At 43.2% G+C, this 26,557-nt stretch overlaps 1 protein-coding gene and 1 long non-coding RNA gene across 5 annotated transcripts in view; one reads left to right on the top strand and one right to left on the bottom strand.

Annotated features, from left to right (window-relative positions):
* Positions 1-26,557, top strand: part of magi2a (membrane associated guanylate kinase, WW and PDZ domain containing 2a) — a 228,380-nt gene that overhangs the window by 11,754 nt on the left and 190,069 nt on the right. For 3 of the 4 annotated variants that reach the window (XM_079335274.1, XM_079335273.1, XM_079335272.1), the window contains exons 1-2: positions 24,437-24,510; positions 24,741-25,320. In XM_079335274.1, the coding sequence (XP_079191400.1) occupies positions 25,020-25,320 (301 nt within the window). In that variant the 5' untranslated portion in view covers positions 24,437-24,510; positions 24,741-25,019. Of the gene's footprint in view, positions 1-24,404; positions 24,511-24,740; positions 25,321-26,557 lie in introns of those variants that run through there. The other variant, XM_079335271.1, reaches the window with a different exon arrangement.
* On the bottom strand, positions 21,750-24,371 carry LOC306818002. Its single transcript, XR_013778109.1, has 3 exons — positions 24,291-24,371; positions 23,920-23,964; positions 21,750-22,771 (listed from the first exon to the last, which is right to left on the bottom strand). It is a non-coding gene; the product is annotated as an uncharacterized lncRNA (long non-coding RNA).

Raw genomic sequence — 26,557 nt, 5'->3', positions numbered from 1 at the left:
TGAATTCACGGGCAGAGGTGAGGAGAAGCTGCTGGATCAATATGACAGTCACTCAGCTGCAGCTTGAGGCCATCGCCTGTGTGAATGACACATTGTGTGTGTGTGTGTGTGTGTGTGTGTGTGTGTGTGTGTGTGTGTGCTTTTCAACTTTGTTGAGACAGCAGAACAGTCAAGACATGACGGCGGGAGGTTTTTTTTTATAAGATTGATCAGGTGGATTTACACCTGCAGCACATCCTCGCTTCAAGGTCACGTCCTTGACCGTAGTGAAGTCTGCGCGTCCTCCTATCAGCTCACATGGACCGTTTGTTCCTTTCCTGCATGTGTGCATCTCTGTGCAACAGAGAACCGAAGCTCATCAAGCTTCCTTTCTCTCGTCAAACTGATTTTCGACCAGCAGATGGCAGCATGGACGCTTCGCCTCACTTTGAGCTGCCAGTGATACTTTACTGCAATATCAGCGAGCACACAACTGTGTCACCTTAAAAAACCTCTCACTGCTCTTTGAGACATGAATTCTACTGATTCTGCCTCTGATGGAAACAGAGTGAGACTGAAGTCCTGTCCGGTGTCAATCAAACAAAAAGAATCTGATAAACACCTTCATATATAACGCCCGACCTTAAAGGGAGCCCGACATCTTTGCTCGGCGTTTTCTGCCTCATGCAGAAGAAACTTTGGTTCAATAAAGACACAACCTGATGTTCGACTTCCATCGCCGAGTTTTCTCCGACCCCTCCAAGGTCACGTTAAACGGATAGTCCGTCTGACCAACGCTTTTTGTTGATTCGGCTCCCTCCCCATCCCGCTCGTTGACGGGAGCTTTTCATGCATCAGCGGAGCGTGACGAGAACACGCGTCCTCCTCATCAGAAGAACTCCCTTTTACAAGCTCGCCCCCCCCCCCCCCCCCCCCTCGAGCTCCCACTGAAGGCACACCCGGGTGAACGCTCACATCTCAACAGCAGTCATTACGCCGTCAAACTCCCAACTCGGCGTGGTGAGGAGGCCAGTTGACTGCTCCTCGCACTCAGCGCACACTTTGCCTGTTCGAGTCGTGCTTCATGTTGCGGTCCGCCTCGGGACATCAAGACTTTGTGATAAGCTGGAGGAACTCATGTAAAGCAGGTGGACTGGCCCCCCTGGAAGCAATTTAGACAGCGCTGTGTGTCTCTACCCCACCTGTGCCGACCAGCGTTTGAATCCCATGAATAAATGTAAGCTCTCCAAGCGGGTGGGGAAGTGAAAAGGTGGGAGTCTGATCACAGAGGGAGAGACATAAGACTGTGAACTCTCTGAAAACAACAGGATTAAAGACGTGTACTCGACCTGTTTTCTTCTGTCTGCACTCTGTCACACGAGTTCACGCTCCTTCTTTGAGTCATAACTTAGTATGATCTGACTGTTCGGCCGACTTTAAATCCAATGTCATTTTTAAAATTCTTCAGCTCTGATTTTCAAAATGCAAATAACTAAAAGAAGACCCTCAGTTAACCTGAGAATCAACAGTGTGGACGTTATCCAGTCTGACAGTATCAGCGGATCGTTACACACGATGAAAGCTGAATGAATGACCGTTTAGTGGGGAGTAGGATCAAGCACACAAGGGTTCAGGTTAGCTAATTGGTCAAGTCTTGGTCTAGTATTGAACACTATAAAGATGTTGAACTCCAGGCAAAGAAAAGATGCTTTTTTCTTTTTTTTCCTGTGGAACAAAATGTTTCCGCAGGTCGATTTGCTTGCGTTGAAGAAAAGTGACATCATGATAATCGTTGTATTTTTGCTCTTATGTCTTGATAACTTCCTGTTTACCCCACATTGACAGGAACTAAAGTATGCAAACGAGAGTCGTGGACTCAATTACGTCTTAAAGAGTTTTTACAGTTTATAAAGCGTAAAGATAAGATCAACTTTAAAGGGATACTTCACCCATTTACACGAAGCTGTGTATCATTAGAAACATGGTAGTAGTGTTGAATGGTCGTGAATCCAGCCCTCATTTTGCAGCTTCATGTAAATGGATGAATTGTCCCTTTAAACCAGGGGGGAAAAAAAGGAATCATCCAACATGTTTCAGTTCAAGTGAAGATAAAACTCCCCTCGGCCTCTCTGTGCTTCCGACTCGCTCTTTATCAAAAGAAGTCTCCTGTAATCTTGAAGTGTTAGAATGAGCTCAGTGTGAACTCCGCTCACCTGCAGAGACTCGGATGCCCGATTACAATAAAGATCAGTAATGGGTTTCTCTCGCGGACAAAGAGTTTTTTAGGTTTTTTATTTTTTTTTTAAAGTGGAGGTGAGCAGGTTGGAACATGGAAGGAAATGAAGAACGCTGCGTCACTCTGCTGAGTTTCACCTCTCCGTGCACCTGGGATGAGGATCATTATCCGAGCAGACTGCTCCGAAAAGGTAGACACGAGCCGCCGCTCTGATACGGATTCCTCACATGACTGTCAGTAATCTCCGTGGATTACGGCATCGTGTCCTCGACTCAGACGAAATGCCATCGTCTGCCGGAGAGGGAAGAAAGCGGGCGAGGACTTAAAGTGTCAGAGAGGCACGTGTACCGCACGTGTGCAGGAACGCATTATGAACACGATGCTTTGTAATGGATCACATCCCTTTAAGTGGTTTACCACTGATTATTTTTTGTCCTCTTGGGGGCACCAGAATAAATACTAAGAATAAATCTTAACGTAAACAAATAGTAATAGTAATAGTAATGTTTTTTTCCCGCTCAATATGGGAATTATATTCACATTTTAATAAAGGTTAATGATTAATCGGTGCAGCTTTGTCCCTCATTATTCATGTTTTATAAAGTCTCTAAACTTCTCTGAAGTTCTCTGCTGTATCTCACTAGATTAAGAATTCAGCAGCTCAGGAGACTTAATTGGCGACATTTATCCCAAATTTTATAAGCTCTTCAAGTCCTGTGGACTGATAGATGGATGGATTTTTTTTTTTTTTTTTTACCAATACTGGAACATATTAGCTCTCCTCTGATGCTGGTTGTGAACCTTTGGGCAGTGTTCAGTATGACCAGGCTTCTCTTATATCGAGGGTCCAGATTTGTCCCAATGATTAAAATGTAAAAGCAGCAGAGATGAAAACAGTTTCAGACTCTCGACTGGGCCAAGGAACTTTTTCTGACAGCTTGTGTCAGTTATACAAGTGTTTCGCTTTGATCCTCCACCAAAGACCATTAGTGTCTAAACTTTCAAACACTCCCATATTTTTAGTTTGAAATATTTTAATTGCAGCTTTCCCTTTTGTTATTTTCTTGGACTGGCACCATTTATTTTTCCGGTGAGAGAACGCTGAGTACGAGAGCGTTAAGCAGTCCCTTTTTAAAGGCTTCTTTTTGGAAATGATTTCTCTAATCTTTCTTTTTCCAGGTGCTGCTGTTTTCATTTTACACATATTTCACCATGAGGTCGGGACTCCGTTAGCCCAGAAGCTAGTTTCTGACCTGTGGCTCCTTTCCCGCTCATCCTTCCCCGCCGTCTCTCTCCCTCATTTCTAACTCTCTCCAGTGTTACGCCTCTTTTTTTCTTTTTTCGACGTTGTTGATCATCAGTGTTGGTGTTTTGCTCGTCTTTTAGCGTTAGCCATGTTTCTCCACTTTACCTCGTCTCGTCTGTGAAGTCATGTTCCCTCCTTGAAACAAAGCCGTCTCTTCTTTCGCCCCTTTTCTTCAAACCAAAAAAAACAAAACCTCCTGTCCTGCCTTTCATGTCGCCCTCGGACAACCCCTCCGCCTTTAAAGTACGGCGAGATCGAAAGAGGAAGTTGCAAAAAAAAAAAAACAAAGAGAGGAAAATAATGGCAAAAGGAGCCTCTGAAGGAGCGTGGGCGGATTGTGTCTCCTTCCCGTCCTTTTGCATCTGGCACAGCCTCGCAGTCGTGCACTTACGTGCTCATTCAGATGCACTTTCACATTATTTCATGACTCATCTTTTATGCATGGCGCCCGTTACTGCATCTGCGGTCGCTTTCACTTTACATGGCACTCAAAGAAGATGTTGGCAGTCGTGTTAGCCCCCTGAAGAGGGCTGAAGTGGAAGCCAGCGGTTCAGCCACGCCGTTGGTTGGCTGGCTGTGAGCTCGGCGTCTTGTGACAGAACCTGTTACAAGCAGCGCTCAATTTGACCTTTAACAGCTGCTGACAGAGTTTACAGGTGTGCCCCCCCCCCCCCCCCCCCCCAACATCCAGCTGTTTAGTTGTTGTGTCTCAGCCTTTTTTTGCACTGTGGTTCTACACAGGAGGAGCTTAAGAGATCCCCGGCCAACAAGTAAACCACACGATAAAGATAGAAATAGTCAGACATGGATACCGCTCCTCACTTTACGGGAATTCTGTATCAAAGCCAAAAGAAACTCTGATCCACAGAAGGCGTTTACTATGACACACACGCGATGTTAAAATGTTGATGCTAATAAAGACTCATAAACCAGCAGGATTACAGGAAGACAGTGTTGAAACACAGATGATGTGTTCCTGCTTTCATTTTATTTTAAGGTTGTATTTTAACAGGCTGAGCGAGTCAGCGACCCGCAGTCTTTTAGTTCTGTGTCTGAGCTCGTGGGACAGTTATAATGTCCAACTCTGTGAGGTCAGAATCCGACTTTAGAAAACTCGTCGATTCGGGTTTCTGAACTCTTTCCTGATGTTTGTGTCTACAGAGCCGCTGAAGGCCCAAAAAGTAAAAAAAACAAAAAACGTTAAAAAAGTACTTTTACTATTTCAGGGGCTTCGGATGATTTTGCCGTATCCGTCTCAGAACTGTAAAACGAGTCATTTTTTCTGTTTTCAGCTGGTTAATGAATGTTTATATTCGAATCTCTAGCAGCATATTCACACTGTTTACATTTCTTGAATCAATACAAAACCCTCTTAAAAGGTTTATATTACACATGCGTTGGAGTTAAAGCTAAAATCAGTCCATCTGAAATGCTGTTAGAAGTGTCTCATTATAGTGGAAGGTGTTCGTGCCTCACTGCAGCTCAACCAGTGGATAAAAGCCTGACTGGAACTTCAACAAATTATCCTTGAAAAGTATGTGATGGTTTGCAGTGGTACGATACATTTCAGCAATGAGTTTGAAGAGATGGACATCATGAGACAGCTGCAGCAGAAAGTGGGACGCAGTAAGAATCATCATTTAGAAAATGACATTGCAGCTTTCAAGTTGACCTTTAAAACAGCTTTTTTTCCCCCCCGAGTGTCGTCTTTATTTACTGCAGGAAAATGCAAGAAAAAAAACCCAGAGTTATCAGAGCACTTGTGACAATCTTAAAACGCTCCTGCTGTTCAAGTCTAATCTTCGATGGCTCACAGCCACAGGGAGAGAGGAGGAGTAAATAAAAATGTAAAGAGAGGGCAGAAAACGAGCACGGCAGGAGGCTGGATTGAGCCTTAAAGGAAAGATGAAGTGGCACACTACTGTAACAAGACGCAGGCAAAAAGGGACAAAGGCCCTGATAATGAATTGCCGCTGACACACACCCTCCGTTTTCTTACTGTGCACTTCAACCTCTCTCTGCAACCAAAGCGACACACTCAGGAACCTGAAAAAGGAATCGTCCCCCATGCTTGACTAGAGAGCATGAAAGTGCATTTCCCTGCTTTGGCGGAAGGGCCAGATGAATTATGTGCATGACGGAAAACAATTTCGCCTGCAGAAAGAGACAAGTTTAGTGGAGCGAAATTGCTTTTTTGGTGTCAGGACCCTGCCCTCTGGAGGGAAACAGGGCACACTGCAGTTCTCAGACGAGCTCGCTTCGTCTTCACCCCCTTTTAATTCCCCTTTACATGAGCACCGAGATGATTCCTAATGGTTCTTTTAAATGAAGTTCGGGGGCATGCTGAGACACTGACACAGTCCCAGAGCTCTGCCAGGAAACTCATCCCTGGCTTATCAAAAGAAATATATGCAATTAAATATTTAGAGACAAGCAACATCGCTTCTATGTCTGTCTTCAAGGAACCGAAATAAACCCAGAGCTGAACTTGTACAAGTCTTTGAACGACAAAAACAGCATGTCACACAGCTAAAAACATGGTGCAAATACAGACTCAACAAGGAAGTACATGTTCGGTTTGAAAGAGAATAGAATTAATTAATCAAACAGAAAACCCAAGTCGCGTTAGCTGATGTCCATTTTTCATAAATATTTTAAAAGCAGACGTGTCGGCAGTTAGAATTTAAAACGCGAAAGTGACAAAGCAACGCAATTGACCTTTCCTCATAGACTTTGGAGGCGAGCATGCACACTGTTTACCTGGAATCAGAGTGAGAAAAGCACAACTCTCCCCCTCAGTACTTCATGACGCCGTGCTAAACGGGAACATCAGAGCCGGTCGAGAAAGGAAGCTTTGAGAGCTTGTTTTGGCTGCTGTCTTCGTTATGCATTTCTCATCGGTGTTCCTTCTCCGCAGTCTGAATTGGAAATAAAAAAGCAATGCCCATGCAAAAAAGAGTCTGACTCAGCCCCAGAAGACGACAAAAACAAACATCCTCTATTAGTAAAAGCCACAATTCCTTAATTTATTTTTGTATTGAATTTTAAATTTCCAGCTCGAGTGTGCCTTTAGTCCCTCAGGGCGCCGTCCTCGGACCCCACTAATTTCCTGTCTGTGAACTGCCTTTTTTTCTTTTCTTTTTTTTTAACCAACACTGCTTTTCTGTGTGTTTTTCTTTGCCTTTTAATGTTGTCACGGTCTGTTTTTAATCACGAGCTGTTTGTCCAGACCCAATTAAATTATTCATGTTCGCTCCACAAGCTTCTCCGCCACGACGACGTTCACGCGAATGAAATACCTCGACTGCACTTTGAAGCGGGAGCTCGTGGCTGTGCTGATGTGTTTCGAGTTGTGTGTGCTTTTTTAGAGAAAGATGTATTGTTGCTTGTAATATCACCTCGTCGAGTTTCATCTGTCAATGACAGGGCCAGGGCTATAAAAAGCAGAATTAGATCAATATATCAGATTTCAGAAGCTCGGCTTTGCCCTCTGGGGAAAGAAAGAGGCAGAGGCTGAGCGGAGAAAAGATAACAAGAATAGGTAAGGGGTCGTGGGGAGCAGCTGGAACAAAGTAGAAGTACACATTGACTATAAACACAGTGTGTGTGTGTGAGCCAATACACTGTACACCGCCTGAGAAATAAGAGACAATCTGATCGCGCTGCGCCCTGTTCCATCATCTCGTCTTCACACGAATATCTTTCATGCATTATTCTCTAACCCGACAGCTTTCTCTCTGCAAGTAGGTCGCTTCAAAAATGCAACCTTCTCCTCCATTAATTGACAGAATGACAGCAAAGAGGGACACCCGCGCTCGTACACCGTGTACTCCAGATGAGTTACATAACTCGCCGGCTCGCCAGTCATCGTCTCTCTTACTTCCTCGACCCCCCCCCCCCCCCCCCCCCCCCCTCCTCCTCCCCAATTTTCATTCATCTTGCTTTTATTTTGTTATACGGCGCATTCTGCACAAACACGTCTTCATAATGATATATCTGGCCAACTCATAATAAAGAGGGATGAAGGGGTACTAATGCTCACAATCCATCCATAATCCCTCTCATCTGTTTCCTGAATCGAATCCACACACCCTCTCCTTACTCAACACTTCATTACTTCTCTCTACTTCATGTCGCTCCTCGATGAACTCTCCCAATTGTAGAAGGACACGATTGCAGAGTTTTCATATGCATGTACTTTTTTCTTGTCTCGGCATTTGATTATATAATGTACAATTTTCCAAAAACGAAGCGTGCTGCATCACAGCCTTTACTACTAATAATGGTCATCTCAGAATAGTAACGTCTTCATACTTGCTTTAATATAGTGGTCATGTGTGAGCCTGCTAGTTTAGTAAGGGGGCGCATGGATGGAATAAGCTTCTAACAAAACCCATTTTATGGATGAACTCAGAGTCTAAAATTAAGTTTTTGGCCTCTCTACCAATGAAGGATGCACTGATTTAAAAAAAAAAAAAAAAAAAAAGTGGTCAACAATTGAGGAGTATGTTTTGCATTGATTAGGTCACCCATCAATGGAAGTTATTTTACGCAACGTTCACATCTGCGTTTAGTGAGTGGTGGGTCTATTCTGGACCGTGCAGGTACGTAACCCTCCCAGCGACCGTGTGTGTGAGTGTGCGATGTCTGACAATTAGAAAAGAGGCGCCGAGGGGCACAAGGCAATCTGTCAGCATGCTGTTAGAAAGGGTGACGTTTCCTCCATAACTGAGCCGGAGCTGTTCGATCGCTGCTCCGCTGCGGGAAAAAAAACTGAGTCATTGCAAATCAGAGGGAGGAGAAACGGAGAGACGGGGTGAGCCAGAGAGTGTTTGTTGTATCTCTGAGAAACAGATATGAACACAAACAAGAGAACGTCCTACGTGTTTCAGGGGGGGGAAAAAAACAAAGCTGGATCAATAGTATGAATTTCAATGTCTTTTCTCTGAAAAGATTTTTGACATTTCAGACCACCCAACATCTGTGTTTGTTCCCTTGCCGACTCTATTTCTCGAGGTAAAAGCCTCTGGTGCCCTGCGTCGCTCTGATAAGAGCCAGTGTTGTTCACTGGATCGCCGCCATTTAGCCCATAATTCTTCTCTTTTATTCCACCGAACAATCCAGTTCAGTGTCACTAAATGGTCGGTCCTCACTTTGAGATAAGGCACAAAGACCACCTGAGGGGCTTTTTGAGAGCTCCTGGAATGTGTACGGACGTATGAGCTGGATCCCGGCGTCGTTAAAGCTGTGGCACCCTGCCGAGTCCGGGACGTGAGCCGCTGGCTTTTAAAAGGCCAATTCAGGTGAATTCAGTCCCGATTGTAAGGAAAAAGGCACGACAGCTTTTCACGTCAATCGAGTCACCTTTATTCACTCATCGTGATGTTTTTCCCCTGAACCAAATCAAGCTTGTATATCTAAGCTCGCCTCTTGTGTTGCCTTCCACCACCTTTAGAAAAGCTCCAGATGAGAGGAAGTAAACGGATGCATGGACTTTAACACAAGCTGACCTGTCAATCTACTCCGATGTCTGGAGAGTGATATCCACCGTCTGATCTTATGCTGGACAAGAAAAAGAAAGGGCTGCTATATTTAGCAACTTACTTATTCTCTTCCATTAGTTTTAAATTGGAGCGTCAGTAATATGCAGATTTGCATTCAAAGAAGCAGCGCTGCCAAAGCTGCATTTACAGGACGAGGCAGGTACAAATGGATGTGTCACAAATGGTAAGAACTTCTCGGACATTTTTTTTTTTTTTGGTCCCGTTCTGTATTTTCTCCTCATTCGTAGAGGTGAAGCTGAAAAACAAAGTCGAACCGACAGGATGGCCGTGTACATCACCCTTACCTGTCGCCCTGAATGACGCAGTTTCCTCTGCCGGCTCATTGGTAAACATAAAGCGTGTGTCGGTACCCAGATGGAGAGCACGGAAGGCTATCTGCCCGTTCGCTCGCTCTCACGTCAGCTCGGCCGGATAAGGAAAGGATCCGGACAGTCGGCACAGGAATCCATTTTAAGAAGTGATGGCAGTGAAGTGCTGAGGGGTCCTCGTTTGAACCTCATTGGCCCTGTCCTCAAATCTCCCCACTTTCCTCCATCCTCCTCACCCTCCGTCTCCCCCTCTCCCCCTCTCTCATCCCTGGTGCTGTTTCCTTCCCACAGGTGTCACAGCATATCATCCAAAACCTGCAGCAAGGCCAGGTTTGTTTTCCTCTAACAGATCCCCCATGCCCACATTCTGAAGTCGACTTCCTGTCTCTAACTCGCAGGAAACTTGTTACACACCCTCAGCTCTGCGCAGAATTTGAATTCGGCTGACACTCGAGGCATCGGGCAAAGACGAGGCAATAACTCATCCTGTCTGAATGCTGATGGCCGAGTTTCGCCTTGAATGAAAACATCGAGGTGTCTAATGTTCAAATGATCCGCTCAGCTGGAACGACCTGGCGTCGTGGGTCATATGCACATTTAATGATACTTTTAATGGACTTTGTAAAAGTCTGACATCGACTCTTATTGGAGATCAAATTAATCAATACATAGTCATGTGATATGTCGATGATTCTGACGATTTATTGATCAGAGGAAGATATATGTATGTTTTTTTTTAATTTAATGTTTCTAAAAGCTGTTTTTTTCCTCCTTTTTATGATGTCAATTTTCACATTTATAAATAGAAACAAAACACCAAAACTGTACATACATTAAATATTTAAAAAAGTAGTGTTTTGTAGTTTTTTTTTTTTTTTTTTTTTTTTGGGGGGGGGGGGGTTTCTTTATATCAGAAGTTCTGGTGGTCTTCTCTTTCCCACATTAGCTGGAGTCATAGTTTAGTACTTTTACCACACCCGACTCCATTTCATCTGTCTCACCAGGCCTTCAGGTGCTTTCGAGCTTTATTCCTGAATATATTGAAGCCTGCAGGAATATCCGAACCTGAAGCCCACAGCGTCTGTTCAAATCAACATCCTTATCGTTTGACAAACTCATCAGTAGGCAAACGCTGTGATGTATTTCCTATTTCTTCCAGGACACACAGTTCTCGGAGAGAGGTCTGCCGTGAAGAAAGCCCTTTGATCTCACCCGTCTTTGTGATAAATATTCATTGAGATGGTAATGTTGTCAAAGCCCGTGTTTACGGCTGATGGCTCTCTTAGTTATTTTAATTGCCTTTCATGAATATTTCTGTCCGACGCGTTGATTCAGTGGATGTAATGGTGGTTAGCGGCGGGAGGGAGACATGATAGGTGGATGATGTGCACGCTCCCTGGCAGCCTCCAGGCAGCCGTTCTATTCTGAGTGAGTGACGGTTTGGGCTGAAGGTAAGACAGCTGCTAAATCTTCACCCTGCCTGCACGACCAGTGATTATTCTTCCCTGCACAGGGCGTAAAGCATGCTGGGAGCGCTGACAAGGCTGCAGCTGTATGGACTTAGGGGAGACTCCGGGCGAACATGCCTCTGTGGCATTGCAAGGATAGCTGCTATAACCCCCCCCCCCAAAAAAAACCTCCACCTGCCCAAACCAGAAGTCTACAACCCTTGTCCAAAGTGTACACCTGTCACTCAGATTAATGGTCAAGGTGAGGATAAGGATGGATTACATGTGCTGGATGAGCAGCTTTTTGGGGCACACTGCCTTCCTGGCATTCTCTGGAGGTGACCACACTGACGGAAGAGAAAAGCAGGACCATCCAGTTTATTTTGTGGCACCTCGACAATGTCTGCAGAAACATTGTGAAACTATTTTGGAGTCAAAGTTACAGCCTCAAAAAGGATTTTGATGATACACAGACTTGAACTCAGGTCAAATATTCCCTCTCTCGCCCCGACTTCTCAAATGTCTTCTGTCATACTATGTAGGTTGTGTTGATGATTTATATTTGTGTAGCTGTGCAGTGCAGTGCGCCTCCCTGAATCCACACAGAGCAGCAACTTGTGCCAAAACAACATACAGTATGTCTGCCTGGGAGCATCTCAAAAACACTTTTTTTTATGCTAGTTGCTAACTAGCAGTTACAACATACTGGCTCCCAATGTGAATCAAGAAATGAATCAATTTCCAGTCTTAATGTTTAACAGTTGTGTACAGCCTCTAGACTGTGTTGTTATATCCATCCATTTATCCGTGTTCTTCCACTTCTACGAGGTCTGGTCACGATAGCAGCAACCCAGACTACACATCTCCACAGCAACATTTTCCAGCTCCTCTTTGGGGAATTTCATCCTATTAAGATGCCTGAAGCGCCGCAACTGGCTACACATTTGGTCCAATACATTTCATTTGTTGAAACTGTTGTAGAGGCTGTTAAATCTCTGCAGCATTCGAGTGCAAGCCACATATTCAGTGGAATAGTATCTGATGTTGATGTGCCATGTCTTTTTTTTGCATCCCGTCCAATCGAGTCACATCGTCTGTTATCCTATCATATGGTATCCTATCATATGGTATCCTATCATATGGTATCCTATCATTCAATCGCTGAAAATACAAATATAATCTCGAATGAGACAACTGCCTTATGCCTTTTGAGTAAAATAAATTATGGACACGAGCAAATCTCAATGAGCAGTGCAGCTCCAAATCTAGATACATAAATGATTTAACACTCTTCAAACTTTTTTTGGGGGCACAATTTGGACTCCAAATATATAAGGTGGGGAATCTGAACTGTCACACAAATTGGGGGTAAAAAAATGCAGATTGCCAATCAGCATGTACAGTGCAAGTGGCCATCTTTACGAGACAGAATCCTCTCTCCTGCTGAACTGGAGAGCCCTCTGAGGCGTCAGCCCTGAAGGGAAGGAAAAGCAGTCTGCCTTCTCCAGCAGGGGTCACTGTTGAACTGAAACACTCCTTTAAATCAGCTTCCATCGCTCCCTTTCCTCATCTCTCGCCCTCTCTCTCTCTCCTTTCCCTTCACTGTCAGGGAAAATTTAGCATGACAGAGCTGGAACAATAACTTGATTTAATATCTAGGTCATGCAAAAAAAAAAATCTTCTAATCTCAGCAAATAGAATATGTATCGACTCGGAGGGGTGAGTGACTTGCAGTGTCGGCTGTTGTTAACGGATATATTTTGGGTGAATAATTAAGCTTAGGGCTGAACGTGCATGTCACGAGGAGACGCAGGGGGGGGGGGGGGTACAGTGCAATGTAGTGTAATGCAGAGAGTGAGGTGCCACCTTTGTCTAAAACACCTGAGGGAGAACAGCAGCAGAGTGATGAATAAAAATAAGGCGAGGTTTGATTAATGTGGCGGGTTTGAAGAGGATGTGCTTTGGGGTTTTGTAGGTCATGCTAGTTAGTCGGAGAAGGAATGCGAGGGGCCTCGGTGGAGGAAATTCTCTTTGGTATTGACACACGCGACCATCAGGTGAGTCCATGAAACAGCCGAGGTGTTCAGATTGTAAAGCAGTGCGTCTTCCTTTTTTTTTTCTTCCTTTTGTGTTACAATATCTGAATATTTTTACTACATGAAATAACACTGCCGCCGTGTGATAATTCTGCAGAAAGAAAAGATCCAAGCAAAGGATTTGAGACATTTTTTTGCATAAAAAAGCTGGTTCACCGTCACACTGTCAGGTCTCACTGGGATTCATGAATAGAAGACAGCCACACTGTAAGCACTTTTTTTGGGTTAATTTACGGTCAATTTTCAACACTAAAATCCTATTTTGATCTAAAACAGTGAAGAACTGTAGTTAGCAAGCAATGCATTATGGGAAGCCCACCTTGAAGCAGCAGGACAAAGGTGCTAAACAGTAAAATTAGGTTTTAAATTACAGCACACGACAGCTTTATATTTCCAGCAGGTGCACAAAGTTAAAGAGCCCGTTGAAAAGGACTGCCGATAGTAGCTACATAATAGCATCACATTATAGCAGCTAGCTACCCCGCTAATAGAAGTAAAAAGCGACTCAGTAAACAAAACCAACGATGGATCCAACAGTTCATCTACTTTATCACTAGCATGTGGATCTTTGTTACAAAACTGAATCCAGCTTTGTTTCACAGAAGGCTGTGAGGAGAAATACAGACGATTAAACAATCAACTACTGTATGGATGTAAACATGGCGGGGTTGTGTTTGCCACTAAATTACGATTCTTTCAACCAATCAACAGACTGCAGTGTTTAGCTCCACCAGCACAAGGGGACCAAAAAGTAGGACAGTACGGGTTGGTAATTTGGGGATCTTTCCCGGCTGTAGTCTACAGAAACGCCACAAACTGCGTGTCGTACGAAGACGAACCGGACTGAACCGCTTGGTGGAAACGGGGCTTTTGGAACCTTCACTTCCTTGTCATGATTCATTGTTGGCCCGATCAGGTCGCTCATGACTTTGAACTCACCACGAGTGCAGCTCTGCCTCCAGTCCATCGGCTACGCCAATAATCTAATATGACTAAGTGTTTAACGTCTTTCACTTTTACCTATAATTTAATATTCATGCCAAACATGGAGCATATTTGGAGCATATAACATGGAGCATATTTGGAGCATATAACATGGAGCATATTTGACAAATAAACAACCTTGAACCTTGAACTTGAACCTTGAAACATAAACAGGGAAGTATACATATGCATGGCCAAAAATGTATTCCCATTTTAGTCTTGAAACTGTCTAAAACAGACTTCCTGACTATTGAAGGCTCCTTATTAAATGTGGAAATTGTATTACTGCCTTGGCTCGTCAGCTCATGTCTAGTGCTTCAGACCGCCACTGCCATCTGTGAAACACAAATATCTTCCAAATGTTCTTTTTTTTTTTTTTTTTTTTTTAAATCATCTGCCCTAAAAACAAAACATTAAGACAAGGAACACACTGTGATTGTGACCCAGCCGCTCCCTCATAAATCAGATGACCATTTATCCATTTCCTGTGACAGTGATGTAACAGTTACTCCTCACTAAACGAAAAGAGAGGAGCTTAAAGGAGCCGCTGATCAATGAGGGTCTTTAGAGGAAGCTTTGTGAACAGAATACCTAAAAGGCCTCTGGGAAAAAGATCACCCGGGGTCGCACAATCATTCAGCAGCAGCAGCGGCAGCAGAGCGAGGCTCACCGAGTGTGTACGCTGGAGGAGAGGCGATCCATCCAAACACAAACTCCCTCACTCTGGACAAACTGAGCCAAAAGGGACGTTAGCTTGTTCGCTTTCAACTTCTGAATATCAATTAGAAGGACACAGAAACCTTTCTAAATATACAGATCAACTTTGCTCTGTTAATCCTCTCACGTTCACAGAGGTGGCCTTGTGTCCTCAGTGCAGCCGGCTACAGGCGTTACATGACCTCTCTGTCGCTGCCAGTGCTATAGTACATTAAAACTGTGACCCCCTTGTGTTGGCTGGGGGGATTAAAAAAAACCTGTTGATTAATTGAGCTAAATTTGGGATTATGCAATTTAAGGTCTCGATGAGAACTACACAATGACATGTGTCTGTAGAAAAAGAAATGCACAAAGAAGTCGAGGTTCAAAACAAACATTTTCACTTTTATGAAGGGATTTAATCTACGTCTTTGTATTTTGATTTCTTGATTAATCGCAGATCACAAAACACTTTATCCAGACTCTTTGTGGAGATTTTTCATCCTTTTCCAAAACAACAATCGAGCTCAGTTTTTATTTTTTTTTGCCAACAAACGACATCTCTCTGGTGGTCTTCCAGTTCATTCATGTATGCTCACATATATTGCCAAATGATGAAACAGCTTCCTCTAAAAGTGTTTTTTTCCCACATTGTTTATGCTCAAACTAAACCACATGTGGCGATGTGGATGTGAAGCTGCAGAGAAAACACACAGGCTGGCACTGTAAATGTTAGGAACTAAATATCATTTACCTTGACAATTTTCAATAAATTGAGCTCAATTTTAAACGTTATCTCACAGTAAGTCTAAATCTTAATTTGCATTTAACAGACTAGTAAATCAGGTGCAGAGGAACATCCTAGTTGAACACTGAGGTGAGAAACCCGGTAAGAGGTGCGAATCAGGGAGGCAATGAATTCTGATTTCTCAAATATAGTATCCCTTTAGTTGATAAATAATATAAAATGTCATTAAATCAAAATAAGGCGCACATTGGAGAAATTAAAACAACGTGATAGAAGGATTTTTGCTGAAATGCATCCTGGGAATTGTAGTTTAGTTGTCTCAAAGTAAGAGGTGCAGAAATGCAGGGAATTCTTAGAAAGAAGGCTTCTTTTTAGTTGGCATATAATATCAAAATATTTAAATATAAAATAGGACTCTTATTGTAAAAATGTTAAAACTAGGTGATAGAAGGATTTGAAATGCATCCTGGGAATTGTAGTTTAGTTGTCTGACTTGACTTGTATAATTGACTTTTCTCACGTTGTAGTTATTGTTCTATTCTTTGGAGAGAAAATGATGTGAAATAAATTTCTATTGATCCATCAGTCAGTGAGATGCTGGAAACTGCTCCTCCCTCTGTACAACTCTATTAGTTTGACATTCATCATGGATCTACATACTATAAGACATTCTTATCCAATAGAAACCTTGTACGTGTCCATTACTTTAGGTCAAAATATGTCTGCAGAGAGCATGAGAAGGGAAGTGCTGCTAGTCCATTGCATAAAAGATAAAACGGGTCAAACTCATCATCATATAGCCTCCAAAATGCTTTCCAAGGTGAATGAGAAAATTACTGGCAGCTTTGAATTATTTATCTTTCTACAAATGATAAGCGTAGCACAGAAAAATAAATGATAGCTCAAATCTTTGCCGTTCGTCGTTATTCCACAGAGAACTTTTTAAAATGCCTTCAGGGACTTCGATCAAATGAATCATGTAAAGGTTTTTTTTTTTTCATGAAACGAGTGTGAGAGGAGTGACTAAACATCTTCTGAGAGCAGATTAGACAGTGAGGAGCTATATCAGGGTGGACTTTCCAATTGAGCCTGTTTTTAACTTCATTTCTCCTTTTGCTTTCACACTTTAATGTGATTTACTTTCCTGTACATTTCCCCCCTTATCTTTCAAAACATAATACACAATTTAGTTGCGCCCGTGGAGTGTAGGCAGTGTGGAGGAAGGACCTAAATGCAGATGAAAAATCTGTTTGTTGCACAGGCCAGTACTGGCAGGCTTACAGGAAATAGGACGCTACATAGGCATGTCAAGGTGACAAAAATAAAACTACAAGGGCAAAACACAAAGTGACAGAGGACATGGCGACTGCAATGAACTGGCAAAGAAACAAAGGAAAAGGTCAGATATATATTGAGTAAGGGTGGAGTCAGGTGAATTTGTAGGTCGGGTAACTGCAGGACAAATTAGAACTGGAAACATTTGAGTTGAAGGAGAAATGATTAAAAAAGGAGGAGCAGGACGACAGACTGTGACACCTTCTATATTATATATTAATATATTATATTGTACTGTAAATATGTAAATGCATGTAGTGCAAATATGTAACTTTTTGAAAATGTCACCGTGAAGCTAAACCAATAAGATGAGACATGCCTCATGTGCACACATCCATTCGGATATTGAAACACATGAGAGAGGTGTGACGAATGAATGAAAAGCAGCTGAAAGCATGCTGAATACGTTTCAGTTTCAGTTTCGCTTCCTCTGGCTCTTTTACATGATCCAATAATCAATCATTTAGATTTGCACCTGGAATTTCCCTTATTGCCAACTCTGTTGAAATAATACAGTCAGCCAAGATTCAACGTGTAACTCGCTTTATAATAAAGGTTTTAGTTTGGTGTTTTTTGGGTTTTTTACTCTTTACCTGAACAGCAAAGAGGTTAAGAATATGGACAGCCTGCTGCAGTCTGTTGCTGTAAACAAAGCCGATATCTTTATTGCAATCATTCTTATAGTCTAGCATCTTCTCTTCCTTATCATGATGCTCAACGCTGAAGCCATGATGTCCCCACACCTCTGTGCAGCCCCTCGTCACCACGTTAAAGCAACCTGTGTCATCTGAAAGCAGTGTGGTCGGCTTCCCTCAACTTTCACGAATGGTGATTGGATTGTAAATCAGGGGGAGGGGCTTACCCATGCTGCACGCACAAACTGAGCCAATTCATAGACTGATGCTTGTTGTACGCAGTTTAAACAGAAGTCTGTCTGATTAGAGGTTTTTTCTGTATATTCAGTTTTAGCATTACTAAAGTGCCAAAATGCAGAGACGTATTCACTTAACAAATGAGGATGTAATTGTGAGCCTCGGGGTTTTTAATGGCAGTCATTTGTCTGACAGCCTAAATGTGGCCACTTGTGATAAGGACCCTTGTGTATGAATACAGGGGGCGGAAAAAGTTGAAGTAAAGCTCTGATAAATCCAACCACAAACTATATACGTATAATATATAATGCATACATATCAGGAGGGGTTTTTGTGTGATTTGTTTATTTAGTGTCCTGACTTTTGCAAAAACATGCGTGTTCTGAAACTGGCTCTCATCGTTCAATTGATAGGCTGATTTAAATGTCTGTTTCAGATAAAGACAAACTAAGCACATACTATTATGCATCTTATTGCCGTGAGCTGAACAAGCAATCGTCTCTGTAAATATGAAGAGAACGTGTTCACCGTGAAAAGCAAACACAGATCCATAAAACCTGAGATACGACACACACGAGCTTGTGAAGAATATCCAATAAACCCAAATGTGTCACCTTGTTTATTCCCCCATCCATCCACCCGCCACAAACACATCACGCAGACGAAAGAATCTGTTAATATTGAACAAATTTACCTTTTTATGAGAAGATAAAAGTGCATTGAATAAGAACTTTACTTATTCTGTTTGAGCAAATATTAGACGTGCACCAGACTGAAAGCGACTGTCTGCTGCTTTGACGACCTGTCTCTGCCCGTTTGCCTGATCTGCGTTGTGACGGGATATGAGAGGTGGCTGGTGAAAGTCTATCAAGCTGTCACGCCGTTGATTGCATGGCAATAGTGTCAGCGCTCTGCCTCTGATGGATGACGGACCCTGTGGAGGCCGACCGGCGGAGAAAAAGATGAGTGAGTGTGATAGTGTGAAAGTAACTTTCCCCAAGAGAGAGAGAGAGGGACGGGGAAGTAGAGGCCGGGTGTGCAGGAGTGAGCTGCTGGGACTTTGAGGCAGTTTAAAGCTCTCTCTATGGGAAAGGGTACTTTATCTTTGTGAGTTGATAGAGGGGACGAGAGGGAAGGCTGAGGTGATGGTTGTATGTTGGTGGAAAGGGAAGGAATCCTGCCTGAATCAGAGAATGAGAGGACAGTGGTCACAGCTGAAGGTAAAACATGATTGTTTGCTTTAATAGTGGTGTTATTCGGTACATACAGAATAGTTCATCAGTGGACAGAAAGCAGCAGGGGGGGCTTCAGCATAATACACAGGAGAGCAGGCTTATTGTTATAGGCAGAGATCATCACACTGCAGGACGAGCCAATGGAGCGTCATTATTAAGAATTCTACGTGATGTAATTCCTCCAGCCGTTGTATCATAATCCATGGGGGGTGCTCTTACCGGGGAGACCTTGGCAATGTTTGCACCATTTTCCATTTTCTGTCACAACAGTCAAAACTTCCAATAATTTGCTCATGACGCAAATGTTGCACATAATTTCAAGTCCAAAGGCAGCTCGAGGAGTCAAACACGAGCAGGTTCGATTTCTCGACGTGACGTTAAAACCTTTTCCAGCGACAGCAGTTACATGAGCTGTGTTTATCCACAGAATGGCGCCATACTGGTGGAGGTAGCGTGGGGGGGGGGGGGGGGTGTCATTGGTTGGTTACCCAACAAGAGCACCCATATGTGATCACTGAACATGTCATTCCAAACATATTGGCATTCAATATTAGCTTGCTGATATGAATGAATTAGGTCCAAATATGGTAAAGAGCAATAAGAGAGAGAAACGTTGCTGTAGGTTGTAGTGATTGTTTGTATAATTGGAACTAAGGAACCTTGTCCATACTGTGAAAAATGAATGAACTGGAAATGAATAGATGTGCTCTGTCACATTCTCAGTTTTACCTCCACAATTTCCCACACTGCTCGTCGTTCTCAACCTTCCTCCGCCAGTTTTCAGCGAAGCCAAAAGATGCAGTTGGCAGCAGGTCGGGTTGGGCTGCGCATCTCTTGGCACCCCTTCATCCTCTGGGGTCGAAACAAAAAAGGATATACATGGAGTCTGAATGGACGTTTCCTGGACTTCAGGGTCGAGCAGATGGCAGTGAAATAAACGGGTCAGATGCCTCATATGGACTGACCTGAATAAGACGAACTGACCACGCCAGGAGCGGTTTCTATTCAATCCTTCAACCTTGCATCCAGTGCGACATTGTAAAAGCAGCAGCCAAATCAAAAACAATGAGTCAGCCGGAGCTGGAATGGCAGTGTTCGCTCACACAAAGTGGATAATAACTTCCTCTTTCATTGGCAACGGAAGCCATCATCGGGCAATTTCGCTTTATTTCTGACCAGCTTTAATTATCCCGCAATAGGGCCTGTCATAGCCATTACATCATGTAGCAGAGTAGTGTAGAGAATCCCAGGGGCAGCATCACAGACTGAGCCGATGAACTCCCATCTGGTTCTGTTGGTGTGACTGATGGCCGGACAGAGTAATTTCCTGCAGAACGAGGAACTGGAGCTTCTGCGAGTCCAAGAAAAAAAAAAAGATGGTTATGTCACCACAAATGGAAAAGAATATTGTTCACTGATCATGGACTTGTTTCCAGCGGTGTTTCAAGACTTCTAGTACCGGGATGTCCAAAATGGTGCAACGACTGATGCGGGTGGTGTCATGGAGTTTCTTTCTGGCAAACACCTCTGACTTTATATGAAGATGAAACATCATTGGGAGCCAGAGTCTGCACAGTGGAGCTGAGTTCTGACCATCTTCCCCTGTCAGCTAGCCAAAACATGCATTGAATTAAAGATTCCTCACGGCTGAACAGATTCTTGTGCCCAGTTGCTGTTAGTTGCAGCTCCTCTTGGGGGTGCAAGCAGGCTTCAGGAGTCGCATTTGCCAACAGAGCTGTCAAGCAAGGAGTTAAGCCCCTGTTTAATAGCATCAAATAACTCACAACGAAACTTTTAAGTTCTTAAAATGATGATTTATTTACAAGTAAATGACACCATCCATCTATCCATTATACCAAATATCCCGTTTGTGGTTGCGGGGGGCTGGAGCTGAGCCCAGCTGTCAATTGGCGAGAGGCGGGGTTACACCCACGACTGGTCTCCAGCCAATCACAGGGCTGACGTGTAGAGCCACACAGCCATCCAACCGCACTCACATACACATCGACGGGCAACGTCGAGTCACCAATTAACCTGACATGCATGTCTTTGGACTGTGGGAGGAAGATGGAGTACCCAGAGAGACCCAACACATGCACAGGGAGAACATGCAAACGCCACGCAGAGTCTCCTGTCAGACGGGGATTCAAACCAGGAACCTCCAGTACAGTCAATTGTTGCATCACAGCCCTTCTCTAACTCTTAAGTTTGGAAGTATGTAAAGGCACCTGAAGTAGCTATTGAAATTTCCTCCCACCCCCTGGACATACCCCTGCATGTTTCATAGCTGAATTCTCATCAACCCTCCCTTTTTTTTTTATCTTTGTGTACCAGGCCTGAGCCCACCCAGCATATCTCACACACTTTAATCCCACTCTGTTTTTCCCAGTCCTTTCACTCCCTGCTCTGCTGCTGCTGCTGTTCTCCTCTCCTCCCCGGCACTCATTCTGCCACGCGCAGAGCATTCCTCTCCCTCTTCAAACACTGCCTCCAGAGTTCCTGCCCTTGTTAAAATACTCCACCCCCCCCCCCCTTTTTCTTTTTCTCTTTGCTTTCTTTTTTCACTTTTTAATTTTCACTCCCGAGTCGGCAGCGCTCCCACCTCTGGAATGCCGAGGCACATTTCCAAATCCCACGGAGCAGAAACAAAGCACTGTCTGAGGCTTTGTTGTCGTCCTGACTGAAGGACGGCAAAAATTGAGAAGACTTTTGATTGCAACACAGAGACAGATTTTCTTTTAAATGTTACATCTCTGACTATTTGATAACTGCTTATTCTTTTCTTGTATTGAAGTATCTAACACACATTATGCACAAGCAGAGCCCCAAGTAGAAATAAGGACACTGAGGCATCTATTTTCTCTGAATTTTGGGTGTTTTAATGAGCTGGCGCAGTGTCTACTAAATATCCCTAAAGATACCGACTTCATCAAGTTCTGCCAGAGTTACAGTTGCTATTCGGTAAGAAATAAAATGCTACATACAGTAGAAACATAATAAGACCTGGAGAATAATAAGGGTGCAGTTAACCCTAAATTATCCAAATACAGAAAAAAACTCCATTATCTTTGAAACCACAGTGTAGCTGTAAGTGACAGCACATCTCAGTCATGAGGGACCAACTCGCTCTACAGGCAAGTGGCACCGTCGAGTATTGTGAAATGGCGTTAAAAAGTCTTAAAAATTCCCACTTTTCCAAACGAATCCTGTAACTGGTCCAGAAGAGAGGACGCAATCCTTTAGTTCACAAAGGACAGAACAAATCTCCGAAAATCAAAAAATTCCAATTGAATGTTTTTCGACATTTTACCAACTCAACGTCTGCCCAATGATTTAAACCGTTTCACTTTTGTCTTCTCACTTCTTTATATAACCAGTTTTATTCTTGCAGTTGCTGCTCAAGGATGACTGATGCTTAAAAAGCGAGATCTGTGTGACATCTGACGTTTTTAGTCATCTGACCCAAGGTTGGGAGTCGCTGCTGTATCCTCAGTCTGAAGGCACCACGTGTTGAGAGTTGACATCCAGCCGTATAAAAGGACCAATTGGTTCCCAACAGCATGAGGGCCTTTGTCTTATTCGATAAACCCTTACAGTTTTGAAGGTGATGTTTTAAACTCTTTTCTAAGGCACTGCTCTCTCAAGTTTGAACAATGTCTTTTGAACAGAGGCAGAATAAATTACAAAAGGAGAAATCTCTGTGTGTGGGAAACAAGTGCACTTATCTCAACCCATTACTGGAATTTTCATTTGTTGTGAGAAAACACGACTTTCAGGCTCAAAAAGGATTAACTCCCTAAGACAGATAAGTCTGCAAAGTTGCATTGCTGTTATGGCTGTATATCTGCACCATCGCGCAAATGAAGAAAAACTATCATTACTGGAAATGAGCTCTCTAACCGAGTGGGATGACATGTTAGAGGAGGCTTCACCAAGCAGATGGAACGTTTTTCAGACGTTGACCCTGGTGAAAGAAAATATCCAGAACACACATTTGTTTGAAGATGGATTATACTCAGTCAATTCTCTGTTTACTTTTATGTCCCTCTACGCCACTTTGAGATAAACACAAGGGGATTTTTCCTTTAAGGGCCAATTCTTTTCTTGAATTTCAGCAAACTGACAGTGTGTGTATGGGAACAAGATGGGTTGGAAATCTGAATATCATTACCGTAAATTCCGGACTATAAGCCGCTACTTTTTTCTCACACTTCGAGCACTGCGGCTTCTACTCCGGTGCGGCTAATGCATGGATTTTTTATGGGGGACAATGAGCTTCTGCCGCAAAAACATTTGACTTCGTCACGTCGGATCTTAATATCAGTCATTTTGCGCTTCATGCACGCACCCTCATGATGGAGAACACACGGAGAAATACATATGATGCAGCTTTCAAGTTAAAGGCGATCGACCTGGCTGTCAAAGAAGCTAACAGAGCTGCTGCACGTTAAGATGACACTGACAGCGACAACAGAGACTGAGGAAGTGAGTAATGAAGTCATTCTGAGGCAGTGAATGGATGGACTTTTTCTTGTGAAATATATTACGGTCATCTTTTTCATCAGCCGTGTTACAGACACCGTCGGCTAGGCTTCGTATTGTAACAGTTCATGTTGTAAAGTCAGTAGTTGATAATGTGTTCATAATTCCGATTATGTGGAGAGTCAGTGAATGCACCAGCGAGAACGTGTTGAGTGGCTGTATGAGAGAACGCTGGGGGAGAGAGTTGGATTGTTACGGCAAGTTATGTGTTGCTCTCTGCTGTAAACGGCGTGGTCACGGCCGACAGTGATCGGGTTAAGTAAAAGTTATTACTTGAACGCTCTCGTCGTCCTTTAACGTCCGTACGGACGCTACAGTATTTGCGGATGTTACCGGTAGCCTACGTCTGTGTAAATAGCTCTTGTTATAGCGTGGACACCTGCGGCTTATAATCAAGTGCGGCTTATATATGTACAAATACATTTATTTACTTATTTTTAGCCGGTGCGGCTTATATCCAGGTGCGCTCAATAGTCCGGAATTTACGGTAATAATACAAAAAAAAAAAACTGCTGACTAATACCCACATGCCCTTGAAAGTGTTTCACAAAATACAAAAGCTTCACTCACCAAAGACCTGAGGATTTCAAGGGAATCTTTTGCTTTACAGTTCCCCTGAGGATAGATGTTTGAAAATTTATTAAAAACATGTTTTCAAGACATCGCTAACAACAAAGAGCATAAAAAAAGGTGGCCTCGGAAGGTCCTTGTCCAATTAGAAATGGCGTATTATGGATGTATTCAAACTTTCAAGGGGAAAGGAAAGACGATGTGGTGAAAAAAAAAACAACTTCATGAGCTGCTTTTCAAAGCTTTCAGCTAATACAAGCTAAGCTAATTCTTATAGTCTAATTAATAGTGCTGGTAAATAGCTCTGGATTCTTTAACAAACTTGAGCATTTAAAGTGTGTGTAAGAGGCTATCAGGAAGAAAAGACATACTTGTGGTATGAAAAAAAATGAATTATTGCTGTTCTGCTGCCAGGCCAGTGGAAATACCGCTTTTCTGCTTCTCATTCTCCCTTTCCTCTTTTCCTTTTTTTTTTCCATGGAAAGCTGGATTTGGGAAAAGCCATGCCTCTCTCCTCCTCCTCCTCCTCTTTCTCATCCAGCCTTCACATCCGGGTCACTTGGGTTGGTTGGAACAAGATGCTGCCTTCAGGTACGATCTCGTAAACTTGTGAACTCGAAAGTTTGGGAGTTGTAAACATCTTTTGTGATGCAGTTAAATATTTGTGGAGGGAAAGAGAATTTCAATTGATCACATATTATAGATTGAATCATTACTTACATTTGTAAAGATGTATTGGCTGGGTAGGCAAATGGTGTTCTAGCGTGAGCTCATTCGCATTACAAAAAAATCTTCTGAATATTTCATTCCTTTCTCGCCAGGTCGTTTGCGTCCGTGTGAAACTACGAGTGCCGATCTTTGAGTCAGCACGTGAATGCACCACAAGTTGAGCAGCTCTCAGTTAACGCAAAGGCAGACTGATGATCCAGCTGCTGTGCGCGTGAGTGTGTGTGCGCGCGCTGATATGGATACAAGTAACGTTCGCTTCTGAAACTGGGCACGCTACAGTGTTTCGGTGACACTGGGGGGACTTTAAAGAGCGGTAAAACTTCTTCCACGGCCGCACTCATGTAATTCCCCCCCTTCTCCTTGTTGGAGCCATGTCCAAGAGCCTGAAGAAGAGGAAGAACCACTGGACTAACAAAGTCCATGAGAGTGTCCTTTGCAGGAATGAGGAGGGGGAGCTGGGGCTGGAGTTGAAGGGCGGCGCAGAGAATGGACAGTTCCCGGTTATCGGCGAGCTTCTCCCGGGCACGGGGCTCTGCCACAGCGGCAAACTCTTCCAGGATGAACTCCTCCTGGAAGTCAATGATACCCCCGTGGCTGGACTCACCACCAGGGACGTCCATGCGGTGGTCAAACACAGCAAAGACCCCGTCCGACTCCAGTGTGTCAAACAAGGTGAGGTCTTTCAGCCTTTTACACCAACTTTACCGCATTTCGCAGTTTTTTTTCCTTCCTTCTCTCGGCTTTTTGACACGCTCTTTTGTTTTGACAGCAGTGCTATTGTCTTGGAAAACTGATAACATTCCCCTCTACTCGGTGCTATGTCAAAACCCTGTCAAGAAAACCAACTTTTTTCTTGTGTTTTGTTGTTGTTTCACGGCGCCTGTACCTTTAAATTATTAACATTTCTTCAGGCGTTGGTTGTGTCGGCAGGGTCCTGTTGCTGTTTGAACCCTCTTTTTTTTTAGGGGGTGTGTTACATTCGAGGTAATCAGAAATAACATAATCCAATCTCGAGAACACACAAGTATGGTTTCAGTCGTGAAGGCAGCACAATTAATAACATCGCATATATTACATCGTGTGTGTGTATTGTCTGCATTAATATTAGACCAGGATAAGAGGATGTCAAACATCCCACGTTTAATTCCAGTGTCATAAACATTGGATTAGATGTGATATTGGATATGATTATATTAGATAACATTAGGACTTGAACCAAGGCTGTTAAGCATTCACAGAAGAAGCACAACATAGCAAAGAAATATCGCCTTAGGCATTGCATTGACATTTTACAAAAAGACAAACAAACAAAAAAACCCAGCTTTCTATTTGTATTTAGAGCAGGAGCACTTTGGCATGCATGTCATTAGTGATGACTGATAACCAATATTTTTTAGAGCAACAATGCAAAAGTTTGGCCTTGGCTGATTTATCTGTTTTATACAGTAGCTGTCTGTCGTGATGTGGTCTGTCTTCAAGGGGAGAAAATTGCTTCATAGTCCTCATCTGACCTTTGAGTCAGATTTTGAGTATTTATTCCCCAACTTGTGCTGCGTTAAATTGACCAAATTGGATTGGGAAAGGATTGTGCTTAAGCAAAATCCCCGGGTTCCTGTTTCGACATTACAGAGGTGTCAAGAGAAATGAAAATGACCATAAAGTTTGATAAGGTCACAGTCATCTTAACACCAACACACGTAGCAACAGTGCCCCTCAGAAATGTTAAGTATTGGAATTTTGGAGATTCACTGAATGCAACAGAAGCCAAAATGTTTCCCTCCAATTGTTGTTGTTGACTTTTTTTTTTTTTTTTTAATTGCAGCAGCCTGACACCCACGACTCCTGTTTTAGACACACTTGTAAATCAGTCTTACTTGCACAAACTCTAAATGAACAACCGTCATCTTTG

Source organism: Symphodus melops (genome assembly GCF_947650265.1).
Source record: "Symphodus melops genome assembly, chromosome: 22".
Classification (NCBI taxonomy): domain Eukaryota; kingdom Metazoa; phylum Chordata; class Actinopteri; order Labriformes; family Labridae; genus Symphodus; species Symphodus melops.
This window is presented reverse-complemented; position numbering and strand designations above follow the sequence as displayed.